General features: G+C 46.8%; 1 protein-coding gene across 1 annotated transcript in view; it reads right to left on the minus strand.

Annotated features, from left to right (window-relative positions):
• The window catches only part of SAMD15 (sterile alpha motif domain containing 15), a 41,004-nt gene that overhangs the window by 3,727 nt on the left and 18,773 nt on the right, over nt 1-18,504 (minus strand). The window contains exon 2 of the mRNA XM_069208412.1: nt 12,050-12,148. Coding sequence (XP_069064513.1) covers nt 12,050-12,148 — 99 coding nt within the window. The remainder of the gene's footprint in view (nt 1-12,049; nt 12,149-18,504) is intronic.

The following is an 18,504-nucleotide window of genomic DNA, read 5'->3' on the forward strand; positions in this document are numbered from 1 at the left end:
CACCATGTGAAACATTATAACTGTGCTCACAGCCTCATCAACAGCAAGTCGCAAGACCTCTTCAACGAGTGGGGCCTGAGGAAATTCGCTGCATGATGATGATGTGTATGATGCAAGCAAGATACCTGTATTCCGGGAGAAGATGGCTGAGCCCATAGAGGCATATTCGAGCACTAAAACATGTTGATGGAAAAGAGACGCATGTTACATTACTCAGCTGTTAGAAATGGGGTTCCAGGTTGGCTAGGATAGGCACCTCAGCTATGCAGGGACCACCACTCTAGTCATGGTAAGGATGCTACACACCCAAGATAACCCCCTGCTCACCACCTTGGTAGCTTGGCACGAGCAGTCAGGCTTATTACACACACACACACAACTGTGTCAAGCTCTACCAGCTGTGGGGAGGAAGTGGTTGAGGCATGGACAAGATTTCTCCTCAACTCATCAAAACGTTCAGCCTAGGAGTACAGCGGATTAACTGCAGATCCTGAGAGTATTCACATTACCCAGGTGAGGCAAGAACGACATATGATATTACATCAGGAAAGATATCACAAAGACCGAGGGGGAAAGAACACAGTGGTGAAACACAGGACAAAAGGTAGTCACCAACAATGCCATATACATGAAGGCTGCAACGTGTCTGCGCTTCCTTTAGAAGTTGTATGGTGAGTAGAACAGCGCACTACACCCAACTCAGAAGCTCCCACGCTTCTAACAAAGATCATACGGTAATCCGAAGGGGCTGGGCAGGTATGGGGCCTCCGTTGACGTTTTCCTCCCCAATCTGCCAACCACAGGCGTGTGCCCCGAAACTATGCTCCTACATCTTGGTGGCCAGGGGCGGAATACACACACACCCTGTACGCTGGCAGGAAAAGCTTCCCTGACCTGACGCATTAAGGACAACGGTCCCTACAGGTTCCCCTCCAACAGGGGCAATACGGTAGGCTACTCGTAATCCGGGAGCAACCCCTTTCCTCCTACAAGGGCTGTTACTGCAGCAAATACCTCCCAGCTGGGGGTGTCCCCAGTAATGGAATGATGATGAAAGCCCTCCCTCGGCTTCCACCTTATGTGGGCTCAAGGAGATCCGCATGGTAGCCGTCCACGTCCGTGCGGCACAGCTACTGGTTTCTCCTCGCACCGCCATCCACTGGAGCCCTCCAGGGCCTCCCGGGTTGCTACCATCCTCCGTATAGGGTGGCCCAGCTTAGGGAGCCTCCTGGCCGCGGGCCAGCTCCTCCTTTCGCTCCCGCCCAGGTCGTGGCAGTAAATGCACCACAGTATGTGCTTGCTTGTGCCCTGGGAGCAGCAGGGGAAGTGGGCGCTTTTTCCACACTCCCCAAAGAACACAGACCAGTGATCCTAGCCGCACTCTTTCTTCTCCCCGATTCTCCAGAGGCACTCCAATCACCTGGCAGAGGACAACCACAAAATGCGACACAACGCAGAGGTGACATGGGGGCACACTACCCCTCCTCTGGAGACCGCTATGGGGGCACAAGGATGAAGGGCCCCAGCCAGCAGGCCAGCACAGGGGTTTTAGGAGCAGTGGCAGTCCCTTTCAGTGACCTAGCAGGTCAGAGCAGTCCCAACGCGGTTCCTGGCGAGTCATTCCAGCATCTCATGCCCAGTTCATCAAAGTCCATCAGAGTCTCCTCCTGTCTCTAAATGTGGGAGACAACACACTTATACTCGTTTTGTGAAGCCCCCACAAAAGGGGGAGAGGTGGCTCCAACCAGCACTAACCGGTTCCAGGAATGTCCCCTTTCTCTTCCAGCACTGTCTCCAGACATCAGTAGGGAGGTAAACGAGCCCTTTGTGTAAGGCCGGGGCACACCCTTTACAGATGCAGGTGTGCCCGCCTCTACCTCTCCCAGCTCAGGAAGACCATTCAGGATGCAGATGTTCTCTTGTTACACCTCCACCCTCCCTGTGTACAGGCTCTCTGAAACGTATTAACAAAGCCCAGCTGTCTCTCTGCCCCAGACGTGAATTGGAGTCAAGCTGCAAAACACCAGAGTCATAAGAACAGAGAAATGCCCACTTTCTAAAAGTGGCATTTCTACAATGGTAATAAAAAAATCCACCTACACCACTAAGCAGCATTTCTCACTACCATTCTAACCATACCAAACATGTCTTCTCTACCCCTCACATATCAGACAATACCACTTAGCCATATGAAAGGGCATTTCCTGTGCCATCCTGTGAGGGAGGCAGCACTCACAGTACTGATAAACTAAATAGCCTGATTGTCACTGCTAGGATAGGCCACACAACGAGGCATATGTCCTACCTTCTACCTACCTAGCACCATGCCCATAGGGCTAGCTTCGGTCTACCTTAGGGGTGACTTATATGTGGTAAAAGGGGAGTTCCGAGCCTGGCAAGTAAATTTAGTTGCCTAGTCCATGTGGCAGTAAACTGTGCACACAGGCCCTGCTGTGGCAGGCCTGAGACAGGTTTGAAAGGCTACTTCTGTGGATGGCGCAAGCTGCGCTACATGCCCTCTAGTAGCATTTAATTTACAGGCCCTGGGTATAAGGGATACCAATGTACAAGGGACTTATAGGTAAATTAAACGTGCCAATCAGGTGTAAGCCAATTATACCAAGTTTAAAAGGGAGAGCCCATGCACTTTAGCAGTGATAAAGTGCTCAGAGTCCTAAAGCCAACAAAAAGAGGGTCAGAAAAATAGGAGGAGGAAGGCAAATATTTTTGAGATGCCCTGCAAAAAGGGCTAGGTCCAACATCAGCCCTTCTGTTTTTAATCTTGTGGTTGGGAGATACCAATGAAACACATTTGCAGATCACCGATATACAATTTTAATATAGGTCTGATCATTTAACAAACGGAGAATATAAATGTCAACATAAGTGACATAACCTTACTCAAACCAGAGAACCCACAACTAGGAAACTGTATAACCAGCGAACATTAGTACTCTTGAACTCTTTTCAGTGCAAGATATGGAACTCACTGATGTAGCATTGCATACTAGGTAGGTGAATGTTCATCATTCTGTGTGATCACATCATTGGATTATAACTCCATAGGAGGTTTGGCTGTTTCTTGCAGGAGTTTTGTACTTCTCCTGTGTTTGTCTATTTTGTTATACCATAATTGTGTTGTGAAGCTGGGTGTACAATTTTGCACTACACATCAGCAAAATCAATCCACATTGCCAGTGCTTGTTTGAATGCATGATATGAGTGAAACCTCACAAAATATGTGAGCAGGGTTTACTTTTTTTTACCCCTTAAACAAGCAGTTTCTGAAATGGAGTAGGAAAAGTTGCAGAATTTAAAAACATAGCTGACAAGTGGCTCCACTTAATGTATAACACATCCCGCTAATTTTAGCCAACAGCACTTTGCATGCTGAGGTTTTGAGCCCATAATAAAATTGTTTAAAACAAAACTACAAACCCCATAATGCAACTTGCTGTTGGCTGAAAAAAATGCACGTTGGTATCCTGTGCCATAGTGCCAAAACGCAGAGTTGTGAAATGCAAAATAAAATCTATTATCTGGCTTTCTACCTTTTTTATTGTAGACAGTCAGGTTAAACAATACACTGGGTGAGAGGGCAGAGACAGTCTGCGAGATGCAAATGAGAATATCTCTTGATAATGGGCTCTTATTAACACTCCTAAGACAATCTACATGTTAAAAGACCTTATTATTTCCAGTACAGTGACAGCATCAGCTGCTAGACTCGTTTTTGGTCACAGATAAAGGAAAATTAATGTCCTGTAACCCTGGCTGGTCGAGCCCATCCTCTTGTGTGATCTAGATGGCGCATTTACAGCACCACTATGATGCGCCTTGTGCTGAACAAGTGCAGAATATGCTTTAGGTGCTGCCTAGCAAAGGCTACCAGTGGTTGGATGAGAGCTCAGAAATTCTGGGGCTGCTGGGCAGCTCAGCTATCTGGCACATGGTTAAGAGACTGTTTGCCAAACCTATCAATACTTGGAAGCTGGTTCGGGTACGGAAAAGACAAGGGTTATTGCTATATGGTGGCATGATAGCTGCAGTACAATGTGTAGAACAGTTACAGCACAGAGGCCACAGATGGAATGACAGACAGTCTCAAGTAACCCTTTTCCAAATGAAAATATTTTACTCATAATGATAGAGCTGCATGCCCTGCTACATATAACGTACATGTACTAAGTGCACAGATGGATATATGAACATATTGATGGGTAGATATGTAGATGGATGGATAGGTGGCCGGATGAATGGATGGATGGGGCAATGGGTGGTAGACGGAAAGGTGAAGGGATGGATAGCTGGATGGATGAATAGATGAAAGGGTAAATGAAAGGATAAATGGAAGGAGGGTGAAAGGAGCTTTTCTAAGGAGAGTCACATTTGGTTGTGGTGCATGCTCGTTCTGAATTAGACCCTGATCTCTGTGACTCAGGGGTGAATGCATTGTTCAGCATTCCATCCATCATCTGCTCTTTTTGCCTTTGTCACCATAAGTGGGAAGGGTATGCTCAGACGTGGGCCCCTGCACCACTGGCCTCAAGCTAGCCTGGCTAATGAGGGGTGATACCCCAAAACCATTCCCAGGATGCTTGTTTCCGGTCCAGGGAGGACCTGACCTGGCAGTTCGGAGTGGACTGTTCCCAGGGGGAGCAGGGTCAAGACTGATTTGCATATGGGTGAGTCCCAAACTGGGGTGGGGTGGTGGGCTAACAAAAAACGATGGATTAAACCCAGATCTCTGTGACGGGGGGGGATGTATGCATTATTCAGCATTCCCTTCATCATCTGTTATTTTTGCCTCTTTCTGAATTAGAGGCACGTTTCAAGTGGAGGGTATTTAAATTTTCTAGCTACTCCTTTGTGCGGATGAGTGCGTAAGACTGAATGCAGATTGTTCTTTCAAGGTTTGTGTGATACCAGTGCTTTGTGCGAGGAAATCTTTACTGCTAACAGCCCTGTGCTCATTCTGTGCATTTTCAGGGATGCTTACCTATTCTATGTGTGAGCAAATAGTGCACTCCTGATGCTTACGTGTATGAGAAGACATGGCGGTATATGGGTAATAAGCAGGGGTTTAACCAGTGTTCCAATACTTTATGAGAACACTCCATATTCTGTATTGAATACCGACGGTAAGCGCGTCGACACCTCGGCAGTAGAAGCGCTATCATAAATACAATTACAAAATAATTACTTAATTTTATCGTGATTCTGTTACACTCCGTCCACATTAGCGCCTTCGTTATCAATCTGTGGTAAAGCTCGACACCTACTGGCCAGAATGGACACTGCTTCTAAGATGTTCAAAAGTCTTGGAATGCCTGGCACAATTCATTTTACTTCTTACGTGCGTGAATATCTACAAAACGTCAGTTCTCAAAAAAACAAAACGGCAGTTCTTCTTCTTTGCTCCAACGGCTGAGGGGCTGGTCAGAGTTGATAATGAGAGAACCTACGGCAAAGGAGGTAAGCACATCACAGTGAAAGAAGACTTCATTCTGGTGGTACGGTCCATTCTTAAAGTCAGTTGGCTGTTTTAGGGGACAGCTGCAGCATGGGGCAATTTAGGTCAATGCAAACAGGTTCCATACAACGTCAGGCCAAATTGCTTTGGTAGGAAACCTCAAAAACGAAATGGGCATAGGATTCGTGTTCTACAACTGTGCCCTACATGGTTCTGTGGTAACTTAGGTATATGCATGGAGAACACAGCCGGCTTTAGCGCTGGTGGCACCCAGCACAATAATCTTTTTTGTCGCCCCCGTGACTCCCTCCTCCGATTAGCTAGCTACCACCCAGTAAAAGGGACCCTCATCTCTCCATAGCCCCTCTCGCACATATATTTTAAAGCTCTGGTAAAGGCTGGCTTTACTAATCTACTCAGCTATCCACATAAAATACTGATCTGTTATTTGCAGCAGGCACATTAACAATCTGCACTACTTTATGGCGAGTCAACACTGCTCTAGACAAAACTCCATCTCTAGCTCTCTGGCAGGAACATTAATCACCTTGACATTTTTATTGCTGCCTAAAGCTGGACACAATGAACTCTGCAGCAGGTGCTTTTAAATCATATTTATTATTCAATACAACCCCCTGCCTACAAAAACCCTCTCCTCCCCAGGTCAGCGCCCAGTGCGGTCGCACCTGTCGCTCTCCCAAAAGAAGTGCACCTGCCCCTCAGAAGTAATTTGATGACCTCTTTGGCAATGCTCCCCACCCCCAGTGAGTTCCAAGGGCCATTAGGACAACTGTGTTTTTTTACATTATTAACGGTTTTTGCTCTTTTGTTTTTTTACCACCTACTTTTGGGGGGGTGGGGGGGGTCGAAAATGCCAGTACATTCACTTGTGCATGCACCTCACTTGCAAGACACTGTTGTGTACAGTAAAGGGCTTGGAGCCTGCATGGCACTCTTCTTCACTACCTCATAATTCGTCACTGCAGGCCAGGCATAATTTCTGTTCCTTTGTGTGGGGCAGGAACCAAGCACTGGTTGATTCAACTTAATCAGTGCCCGTCTGCTGCTCCCGACATGATTGAGGTACTATTATGTTCTTTTTATCTTCTAGTGCCCTGCAAACAGAAGTCTTGTGACTGGCAAAAATGTGCCCAGCAGGACACACACAATTGCAAAGTTTTATTTTTATAGCTTTATAGTCGTCTTTTCTCCCTTTACACTCATTTTTTCTTGTTTTTGTCCATAAGTGATGTTCTCAAAAGAGGTCTATTATCATGTTCTAAATATTACAGCGACATTGTTTATTATGTGTAATTTCCGAAAAGATGCTTTAACACATAATCATGTAGTACAACCTAATCTGCCCCGCTACAATCCACCCGCCTCACCTCACCCCACTACAATCCATCACCCAATCCAACCCATACCCACACCAATTTACGCCATTCCAACCCAAAAACCTAAAACAATCTGCACCACTCCAAAATATTCTGCCCCATTCCAATCCAAAACAGTCTGCCCAACTCCAATCCAAAACAATATGCCCCAATCCCATGTACCCCACTCCAATCTGCCCCACTCCAATCCAAAACAATCTGCCCCACTCCAATCCAAAACAATCTGGCAACGTCCAATCCACCTCACTGCAATCTGCCCCAATTTAATCCAAAACAATCTGCCCCACTCTAATCTCACCCACTCCAATCGAATACAATCTGTTCCACTCAAATACACGCCATTCCAATCTACCCCACTCCAATTCAAAAGTCTGCCCCACTCCAATCCAAAGCAATCTGTCCTACTAAAATCTGCCCCACTCTAATCCAAAACAATATGTCTCACTCCAATCCAAAACAATACACCCCACTCCAATCCAATCCACCTCACCCCAATCCAATCCACCCTACATAATCCCAATTCACTCCACTCCAATCCACCACACTCCCATCCAATCCACCCCATCCCAGAACAATCCACCCCACTCCAATCCAACGCAATCCGCTCCAATCTGCCCAGCTCTAATTTGCCCCACCCCATTCTTCCCAACTCCAAACCAAAACAATTGGCCCCACTCCAATCCAATCTGTCCTAGTCCAATCTGCCCCACTCCAATCTATTTCAATCTGCCCCACTCCAATCTATTTCAGTCTGCCCCACTCCATTGTGCTCCACGCCAATCTGCCCCACTTCAGTCCAAAACAATCTTCCCCACTCCAACCTGCCCCACTCCAATCCCAAAAAAACACTCCCATCCCAAACAATCAGTCCCACTCCAAATCCAATCCCCCTCACCCCAATCCAATCCAATCCACCCCACTCCATCCCTATTCACCCCACTCAGTCCACCCCACTACAACCCACTCCATCACACACCACTCCAACCCGCCAAAATCTAATTGACTCCACTCCAATCCAATGCACCCTACTCCACTCCAGTCCGATCCACCCCACTCAAACCTATCCCTCTCCAATCCATCCCACCCCACTCCAATCCAATCCAACCCAACCTACTCAAATCTAACCCACCCCACTCCAACCCAATCCACCAACTCCAATCAAGACTACTGCTACCCAATCCACCACATTCCAATCCATTCCACCCACACCACCCCAATTCATCCCACTCCAATACAAACCCGCTTTAATCCACCCTACTCCAGTCCAATTTTTCCATCCAATTCCAGTCCAATCTACCTCACTCCAAACCACCTTAATTTACCTCATTCCAATCCAGTCCACCCCTCTCCAGTTAATCCACTCCACACCAATCCAACCCACACCAATCCACCCCAATTTATTTTGCAGTTTTATATAGTGCAAACTCAACCCAAAGGTACTGGAGCACTTTATATAAGCATCAGTTATATTACGAAAGTAGACATTCATTTTGTGGTAGGCACGGGGAGGTTAAGTTATTTGCCCAGAATCACAGGATGTTGAGCAGACGGTAAGACTCCTAGCTCCAAAGTTGGTAGCTCTGGCTGTTAGACCACATCCTCTCTCCTATCCACCTCTCTCCAATCCAACCCACCCACTCCAATCCAATCCAATCCAATCCAATCCAATGTAACCCACTCCAATCCAATCCCCCCTAATCCACCCCACCCCTATCCAATCCATCCCAATCCAACCAACCACACCAAATCCAATCCACCCCACCCCCCCCCTTATCATCCCACTCAATCCAGTCCACCCCACTCCTATCCAATCCATCCAAATCAACTACACTCATTCCAAACCACCCCACCCTAATCCACCCCACTCAATCCACTCCACCCCAATCCGATCCACCCTAATCCGATCCACTCCAGTCCACACCACTCCAGTCCATCACACTCCAATCCAAGTCACCCCATGCCAATCCAATCCACCTCACATCAATACAATCCACCTCACCCCAATCCAATCATTCTAACCCACCCTCTCAAACCCACCCCACCCCAATCCACCCCATCCTACCCTATCTCAGTTCAGTCCACCACACCACACTCCAATAAAATCCAATACGATCCATCCAGCCTACCCTAGTCCAAACCACCCCAATCCAATACACCCCAAGCCAATCAAATCAAATCCACTCCACCCCACTCCAATCCAATCCACCCCACCCCTGTACAGCCACCCCACTCCAATCCACCACACCTCAATGCAATTCACCCCACCCCACCCCACTCCAATCCACCCACCCACTCCACTGCAATCCACCCCATTCCAATCCATCACACTGCAGCCCACTAAACCCCAATCCAGTCCACCCCACCCCATTAATATCCACCCACACCAATCCAATCCCACTTCAACCCACTCCAATCCACATCACTCACTCCAATCCACCACACACTAACCCAGTCCAATCCACCCCAGTCCACCCTACTCCAAACCATCCAGTCCACCCCACCCCAATCCTTCCCACTCTAATCCAATCCACCCCACTACAACCCAACCCAATCCAGTTCACCCCACTCCAATGGACTCCATCCAATTCACCCCACTCCAGTCCAAACCAACCCCCAATCCAGTGAATCCACTCCAATTCAAACTAATCCACTCCAGTCCAATCTAATCCACCGCATTCCAGGTGAATCCACCCCTATCACTCCATTCCATTCCACCCACTCTAATCTAATTCACCTCACCCCATTTCAATCCACCCCACCTGCATCCCAACTGGAATCCACCTCACCCCATGTCAATCCACCCACCTCACTCCAATCTGATCTACCCCACATCAATCCACCCCACTCTACCCCAGTCATACTGACACCACTCTACTCCAATCCAATCTACCCCACTACTTAAATCCACTCCAACCCACTACACTCTACAACACTCTCTGCCACTGAATCACTCTACTCCCGTCTACAACACTCTCCTTTCACTACTCCACTGTACACCACTCCAACAAATCCACTTTACGACACTGTACTCCACCACTCCACATCATTACAATGTGGCAAAACACATTGCCAAAGCCAATAGCTTTTATATAGGTGAGACCTACTTTCTTTGCCAATGCTTGGTTGTTTACTTATTGTTCCCACCTTTTGTCTCCACCACATTAGTATCTCCCATTTACAAATAACATTAAGCACCTCATTTTCCTGCATGGGCAATGGCTCTTTACAGTAGTGTTGCTTTTTGCTCTCTCACTAATCTCCTGAACATAGCGGTCTACTGGGTGACTAAAGTATCCAAAAGCTGGTTGCCTCCAGGCCTCGAACATGGAGTTCAGACATTCTGGAACGATTTCCTCCTTGTGGGGAGCAGAGAGGCCAGATCATCCCCTGAGGACCGTCAGAACCACCAAAGGCCTTCACAGCATTCATACCACTGAAACCTAGGAGACAAAAGTTTCACAGCCTATGTTTCAAGTCAAAAGCACAGACGTAATGAATCTGTCAATTGCTTTTCAAACAAAATATCCAGCATCAGAAAAAAAAGTGAAACCTTCTTGACAGAAGCTCACCATAGTCAACCTCTGTGGCCAAAAATAAGGTGGCTGTATGGAACACTTTTGCTTTCTACATAATACAAGTGATGATGGCATGATAAGGCCAATATATCTAGTTTGACCTCTGCTGCATGTATGGTTGCCCATACTGATGTATTTTATTGATGGTACTTTAGTCGGGCCCATACGCTGTAAGGTTAAGCATAAATTACTGAAACGTCATGTTAGGTTTACACTCTTGCATCTGTCCATACACCACTCTTCCAGCATTTGTTCGCTATGTGTATCTTAACCTACCTTCAATATTCATATTTATCTGAATCCGGTTACTAAAGCTTAAAAGTGCTCTGCCCTATCAAGGATTTCACATGACTGCTATACTCTGCAATAGACATGTTTTTGCTGTCAGTTTCAATGCTTGTCCCCTGGCTACATATTCTTAGATATGTTTTGGGTCTTTTTTTCTGGTAAAACCACATGGGTAGTATAGTCAGGTGAACCTTCTTAAGTTGATCGTAAGCGTACGGCCGCTTGTATACTTTTAGTACATTTACTTCTCTGGGCTTAAAACTATTTAATTTGTTTGTTTCAGTGTCATTTATAAATCCTTGCTTCCTAGTGGTCAGTCATTCCTCTTTGTCCCCCCTCTTTCTCTTTGGGAGCAGGGAATAACTACTGTATAATTACGCTTTGTCGTGTTTATCTGTTATTTTGGTGGACTTTTTTTTCCTTGGTTTCCTGCTCCTGTGAGTCAATGAGTTTACAATGCTGAGCTCGGGGGCACTGTACACACACCCTCCTGCTTCGTCCATAGCACTTAAATCGCACTCCCCCATGCCGTATTCTTGCTTGCCTCGCCACCCAATCACTCTCCTGTGCCTCCGTGGCCGCTTGTTCTACTGTAGGAAGAGATGTATCACACAGCTTAAGGTTCATTCTCCAGTTTTACTCTCTGGTAACCAGCGCTTAGCAGTATATATTTCTGATAATTTGCATTTTGGACTTAAAGTGTGTAATTGCTCAAGTGAAAATAGGCACATGCCCTTCTAGCTTCGAACTAAAACTCGGGCAGACGGAGTTTTTCATGTAGATGGTTCCTATAATCCCAATTATTTCTCCAAAGGCTCTTTTAGAACAAGCCTAAAAATCATGAGGGAACATGAGGCTGAGATAGCAGTAACCATGGAGCTGGAAATGAAGAACAATTAGGGGGTGAAGAACGAAGGAATGGAGAAGAAGAGTGAGTTCTGTGATGTTTTGAAAGTGAGACGAGTAAAGCAGAAGCATTAGCCGAAAGCAAGGTGGGGAAGGCACAACAATCTTGGTCAGGCAAGTAAATCACAGGTGTTGATGAAGGGATGTGGTCAGCGCATACGGAGGAGTGTATTACTTAGCCAGAAGAAGGAAACTGACAATGCCAGAGAGGCCGGGAGATATTAATAGATAGCGAAGAACCATGCAACATGGTATTTTGGGCTGAGGAAGACAGATGTGACCTCCAGATAATGCAAATACTGAAAGGGGGAGCAGAGAAAGAGGAATAAAGACTAATCATTAGAAATAACAGAACGAATGAGTATCATAAGCAGGAAGTGCTGGACTTAATCTTTTAGACCAGTCTATACCTTCATGTGCTCGAAGTCTGTGATCCCCATCTGAGGCAAGTTCGAACAGTTCACAAAGATGAGTTTGCGGCCATTGATGTAGTTCTCCGTGAAACATTCCTGTTGGGAACAGAAGCCGCAGATTTGTCACCTACTCAAACGGCCCCCCATTTCTACGTTTACCAAAAGTATTTCTGCACATTGAAAAATAATATGGTTCAGACAGACTTCCCACTTTAGGGCATAGGGTATATCATGTATTTCAGAGAAAATTCCAGAGATCCTTTCTTTGTTTGTCATGCGTGTTAAAGGCCTTTTTATCCAAGACATAGAATAACTTAAACAGCGTGTGTAAGTAGTGCTGCAGACTTACAATGGCAACAGTTCTGCTAAGACTGAGAAATGATTTTTATAGCATAGCCTGAGGCAATAAAATAATACGCTATGATCTTTTTTTCGGTAAAGTCAGACGCAAAACGTACTCCACTATAACACCTTAAAATAAAGAGACGCTACTATAAGGGCACATAGAGGAAATGAATCTGACTAAAACCAATAACTGCCCCAGTCTCAGCAGCTTACGTCACATGTTTTCTTATGGCTCCACCTACTGGTCAGAAATTGGTTTCAGTAAACGTACATTTTGCTGTGCAGTCATAGAGATCTTAGGCTCATTACGCTCTGAGGGGAATTTCTGGTACTGTGTGCGAACTTGTTATATCACGTAGATATCTGATTCTATGTCAGGACCGGAGGCTTCGTATTATGCTTCTCTCTCTATGCTTTAATTACCACAGCAGCCAATCACAAGAGAGTAACCAAAACAAAAACATATCCCAGCATTCAATGGATAACGTCACAACCATCGAGACCGACACTGTGTATATAAACTAACGAGGATAAAGCACTTCCTCTTTCTTTGCTGCTGCCGCAGCCAGTTAAGTGCATTTCAAGTTTTCTTCCAGAATTTGTACTGTTTATATTGAGCGCGCTCTACGCGTCTATTGGCACCGTGGAGTGGGAGCGGGAGTTCGCCTGCGAGGCTCTGCCCCTGGCGATGATCGGTTTTTCCGATCGGAGTTCCGGCTGTTTTTGCCCCCGCACGCGCGCGTTCATTCCGTTTCCTGCCGACCGGCCCTTCCCATTCAAGGCTTGGCGGCATTTTGCAACGGGGTGCTCGCACGTGGATCGCAGCCCGTTTTTCCCTGTATTTGCTGGTCGGCCCAGGGTTGAAATAATTGGCATAGGCTCTGCCTAGAGTGCAGCAGGCTGCTCCCTCCACGCTCAACTATCCTTTGGTGCCTTATAGCCTGCTGGGGTTCGCACTCCCCCCGATTGTAGTCCTTGGCTACCTTGATCGCAGTTACCCATACTGCCCTGAACATGTCTCACTCCTTTGCTTATGAGGAGGAGGATTATTATGGCGAAGACGCCCTTTCTTTGGAAGAGTCCCTTGTGGGTGCCCTTGACAATAGCGTCCAGCTGTCCGTAAACAAAGCCTTGACTAAGGCTTTGGGACCCCTGACTCACCACTTTGAAAACTTTGCTCGCCAGAAGGGCTGGGTCCCTCCCATCCCCCCGGCTGAAGATGCCCATAAAGACACCCATGAGAATCGCCCCTCTACCTCCAAGGGCAAGTCTAAACATCAGAAATGGGCACATTCAGAAATGTTTGACAAGCTGGCCGCCTCCATTCAATCAGAGCATGGTTATAGCTCAGCCAATTTGCAAGAGGTTCAAGATTCGGACACCTCTTCTAATAACTCCCCTCCAAATGTCTCGCCAGATTCTGACTCCGACTCTGTGCGAAGTGTCCCTTCAGTCCCTACTAAGCGCAAGAAGCATTCCAAGACCAAACATCAGGTCCCCAAGGCTCCTCGTCTTCTTAATTTTAAGCCCGAAGACAACCCGGAGGTAGCGTTGTACATGCAGGAGCATGTTAGAGCTGGCTTCGATAAAGAAGTTCGGGCGAGACTAAAGGCGGAATGCCCCAGGCCAGATCTAGAGGGCAAAGTCACCGATACTCCAGATGTCGATCCCACAATGGTGACATTCTTAAAGAAGTGGGCTAAAGGCCCTAAGAAGGGCCTTGATCGGGCATGGAGATCATGCCAAGATAAACTGCTTGACCTCACCGGCCCCCTAGCAAAAATGTTGGAGTTAGCCTATGTTTCCAAAGAGTCTAATGCCCCCATTGATCCTGACATTCTTATGGGTTGGGCACAACGTTCCATCTGCCTCCTGGGGAATGCCAATGTGGCGATCTCATCGGAACGACGTCGTTCGATATTGATGCGGGTTGATCCCCAGCTCAATGAACTGGCTTCCTCGGAAGCGGGTCAGGCCACCCAAGGCCTCCTTTTCGGAGCTCCTTTCCTCAAGGACTTGTCCAGGTTTGCTGCTACGTTTAATTCCATGGATAAGGCGCAGCTTTCCCTTAAGAAGGTCTTCAGGGAGACTCTTTTTCGTAGGGCCGGACGCGGTCGGGGCCGCTCGTCAGGCCGCTCTTTCTATCAAGGCCCCAGAAGAGACTCATTCTCCCGTGGCAGAGGTTTCTACAGAGATCAGCAGGCAGAGAATACCTTCTACCCCACACGTCCCCGCGCAGGGAGGCCCCGTTTCCGTAGAAACGCCTACAAGGGTCAGCAGGGAAGCTCCCAGGATGCCTCCTCTTCAGGTGAGACTCATTCCTTTTTCAGAGGTGCTGCTGGGGGGCAGGGTCCAAACATGTCTGGGGGAATGGCAGAGGATAACCAAGGACCCTTGGGTGTTGGAAACCGCTCGAGGTTTCAAACTGGAGTTCTATCGCTCTCCTGTCCAACCTTTCATCCCTCCCCTTCACCGTTTTTCCCGTCCCGACCAAGAAATCATGAATACGGAAATTCTTGCCCTTCTCAAAAAAGGGGCTATTTGTCGGGCAGACCCTCATCCTCGAGGGTTCATCAGCCCCATCTTTTTAGTAGAAAAGAAGGGCGGCGGTTCGAGACTGGTTCTAAACCTCAAGGATTTCAACGCCTGGGTAGTTTACAGGCATTTCAAAATGGAGGGAATCCACCTCCTAAGAGATGTGCTCCAAGAATCAGATTGGATGGTCCGTCTAGACTTAAAAGACGCATACCTAAGCATTCCTATCTTCCCTCCGCATCGACGTTTTCTCCAGTTCTTCTGGATGAACCAATGTTTCGAGTTTCAGGTTCTCCCCTTTGGGCTTTCTTCCGCTCCTTGGTGCTTTACCAAGATGATGCGCCCTGTGGTCAAAACCCTGCGTGGCAAGGGAGTTTGTCTGATCGTCTATCTTGACGATCTGATCATTATGGCTCAAGACCCGTTGGTTCTTCAGTAACACTTGTCCTGGGCAATCAATCTTCTTCAGAGCCTGGGCTTTCTCATCAATCAGCCCAAATCTTGCCTCGTCCCCTCCCAACGGATGGAATTCTTGGGGTTCCAAATAGACTCTATTCGCTCCCTTCTGATCCTTCCTTCCCAGAAGATTCGCAACATCAAGAAGGAGTTGCGTCTTCTGTTGTCGAAACAGAATGTGTCCTTGAGGAGCTTAGCGCGGATGGTAGGTCTTTTATCCTCCTCGATTCAGGCCATCTTCCCGGGCCCTCTTCATTACAGGGCCCTTCAACGTCTCAAGATTTCCCACCTTCAGAAGGGCCTGTCGTATTCAGACAAGATTCCTCTGTCGGAGGAGGCCCGTTCGGAGATTCAGTGGTGGCTGGACCACATGGACGCCTGGAATGGTCGGGCGATATTCGGTTCTTCGCCGGATGTGATACTGGAGGCAGACGCCAGCAGATGGGGCTGGGGAGCTCGCTGCGGTTCTCTGACCACGGGCGGCCGTTGGTCCCAGGAGGAACTTCTCCTCCACATCAATTGCCTGGAACTTCTGGCCGGTTCCTTTGCGATTCGGAGTCTTTCTCCCCTGAAATCAGATTGTTGCATCCTTTTGAGGATGGACAACATATCTGCGGTCAGATTTTGCGGTTTCGGCACGAGAAGACGTTTTTCCCTATGGGATTGACCACAGGAAGGTTAGAAAATGACGTTTCTTTGGGAATTTCTTCACTGGAAATGAAATAAGTACAGATGTGTAGCACCACAGTACCCTACTGGACAAACAGATTTTGAAAAGTTCATACCAAATGCGAAGGAACGAGCCTTGAGAAAGTCCCTTTCAGGGACGAAACACGTGTCGGCTGAACTTGGTTTGGATTCTGCAACAAATTGTTTTGCATTGGACATTAAGAAATTGCATTGCTTCAAGTCAACATATGGGACAACGTACACCCTTGTCACGGACTATTTGGACTTGGGTGTTTTTTGATTCTTAAATCTCTGGAGTTCAAGGATATGGACTTTACAGACGAGTTGTGTCAAATTTGTGATATTTATTTCTTCAATTTTCTATTGTTATTTTGATTATTAGTCTTATTTGTATAGATGTGTTTCTGTTTTGTATTAAATGTGAATCTCAAATAGTGTAGCCAATAATTAGAACTTATTATGTATTTATTATGTATTTAAATTGTACTAGGGTTGTCTATTGAAGTTTAAATAGAGTCAAAGGACTCAGGGTTTCAATCATTATTGGAAGTAAATCAATAATAGTGTGCTCCATTCTTCCTTTTGATTATAGATATGTGAACAAACTGGGTGGTACGAGATCTCGGATTCTTGCTCAGATTGAGAGTTTTGGCAGTTCTGTCTTCAGCACCGCATTTCAGTGATTGCGGAACATCTCCCAGGAGTGGACAACACCGTAGCGGATTGGAACTCCAGGTTTCTGCGGGACGGCAGCGACTGGAGGCACCTTCCTCAAGTGTTTCGTCACCTCCACCTGTTGTGGGGTCCCTTCTCCATCGACCTCTTTGCATCGCGCCTGAACCGACAACTTCCATTGTTTTTCAGTTGGAGACCGGATCCGGAAGCGGCAGCCACGGATGCCTTCCTTCAGGACTGGTCTCCCCATCTGGGATATGCGTTTCCTCCATTCAGCATGATCCCCCGAGTTTTGTCTCCGGTTCGACGCCAGCGTGTGGTGATCTCTCTCGTGACCCCCCTTTGGAGAGAACAGGCTTGGTTTCCCCTAGCTCTGGAGTTATTGTGCGATTTTCCGCTCTTGATTCCGCATCATCTCAACCTGATGCTGGACCCTCTGGGGAATCCTCATCCTCTGATGTTGTCAGGCCAGTTACAACTAGTGGCGTGGAAACTTTCCGGAGACAATGGCTTTTGCCAGGTATTTCAGAACAAGCTTCAAAGCTCATCCTTCAGGCATGATCCTCTGATACGCACAAACGTTATGCCTCCGCCTGGAAGCATTGGGTTACTTGGTGTACGGAACGGGATTCCGATCCCTTTAAAGCAGATGTCAATCTAGTAGTCAATTTTCTGGCCTCTTTAGCGGCTTCTGGTCTCGCTTACAGATCTATTAACAATTATCGGTCTTTCATTTCCCGGTGTCAGGTAAGCCTATAGGCGAACACTTTGTTGTTTGTAAACTGATGAGAGGTATTCGGCTTGCTAAACCTCCTCTCCCGCGTTATTCCTCTCTTTGGGATGTTAACGTGGTCCTGTCTTTTGTTTCCTCATGGCCTGACAATAAATACTTGTCACGTAAACAACTGTCGGCCAAGCTTACATTACTTCTGTGTCTTGTTTCATGTAAAAGAGTGTCTGATGTTAAAGCTCTGGATCTGTCGGGAAGGATGTTTACTCCATCCGGAGTCTCTTTTTCGATTTTCCGTCGTACTAAGACAGGTACTTCTTCGGTTTCCTATCCTTCGTTTCCTCACAATCCTAAACTTTGTGTAGTTCAGTGCCTGAAGGCTTATGAAGCGTCTACAGAGGAATTCCGGAGAGACCCTGGTGGGCAACTTTTGATTGCTCTCCATAAACCTTTTAACCCTGTCTCCTCAGCTACTCTAGCGAGATGGATTTGGTGGCTTCTGGCCGAGGCTTTCATTGACATCTACGTTTTTGGGGCCCATTCGGTTCGTGGAGCTATGGCTTCAAAATCTTTTTCTCTTGGGGTTAGATTAGAAGACATTATGAGAGCGGCGGACTGGTCTGCTGAGTCTACTTTTAAGACTTTCTATTATAAACCCATTGTGGATATCGCGTCAGTCAGCTTTGAACTAGCATAATACGAAGCCTCCGGTCCTGACATAGAATAAAAAAAAATCTAGCTTTCGCGTCAAGAATTTTCAATTCTATTAAGGACACGGAGGCGAGGATTATCCCATCCCGGATTACAGGAATTAACATACTTAAGAGTTAAGTATTTTAAGATTTACATTTACACTGTTGTTTTGATTGTATGCCCTCCCTTTGTATAAGTGGATTTGAGGTTGGGTTTTATGATTTTTTCCGTTGTCTATGACTGGTTCTGTTTGTGTCCTCTAGGTTTTGAACAGAAACAATGAGGAACTGGACGTTCGCTGGATTCTCGGATTGTTTTCCTTTGGATC

Source organism: Pleurodeles waltl, chromosome 9 (assembly GCF_031143425.1).
Source record: "Pleurodeles waltl isolate 20211129_DDA chromosome 9, aPleWal1.hap1.20221129, whole genome shotgun sequence".
NCBI classification, from domain to species: domain Eukaryota; kingdom Metazoa; phylum Chordata; class Amphibia; order Caudata; family Salamandridae; genus Pleurodeles; species Pleurodeles waltl.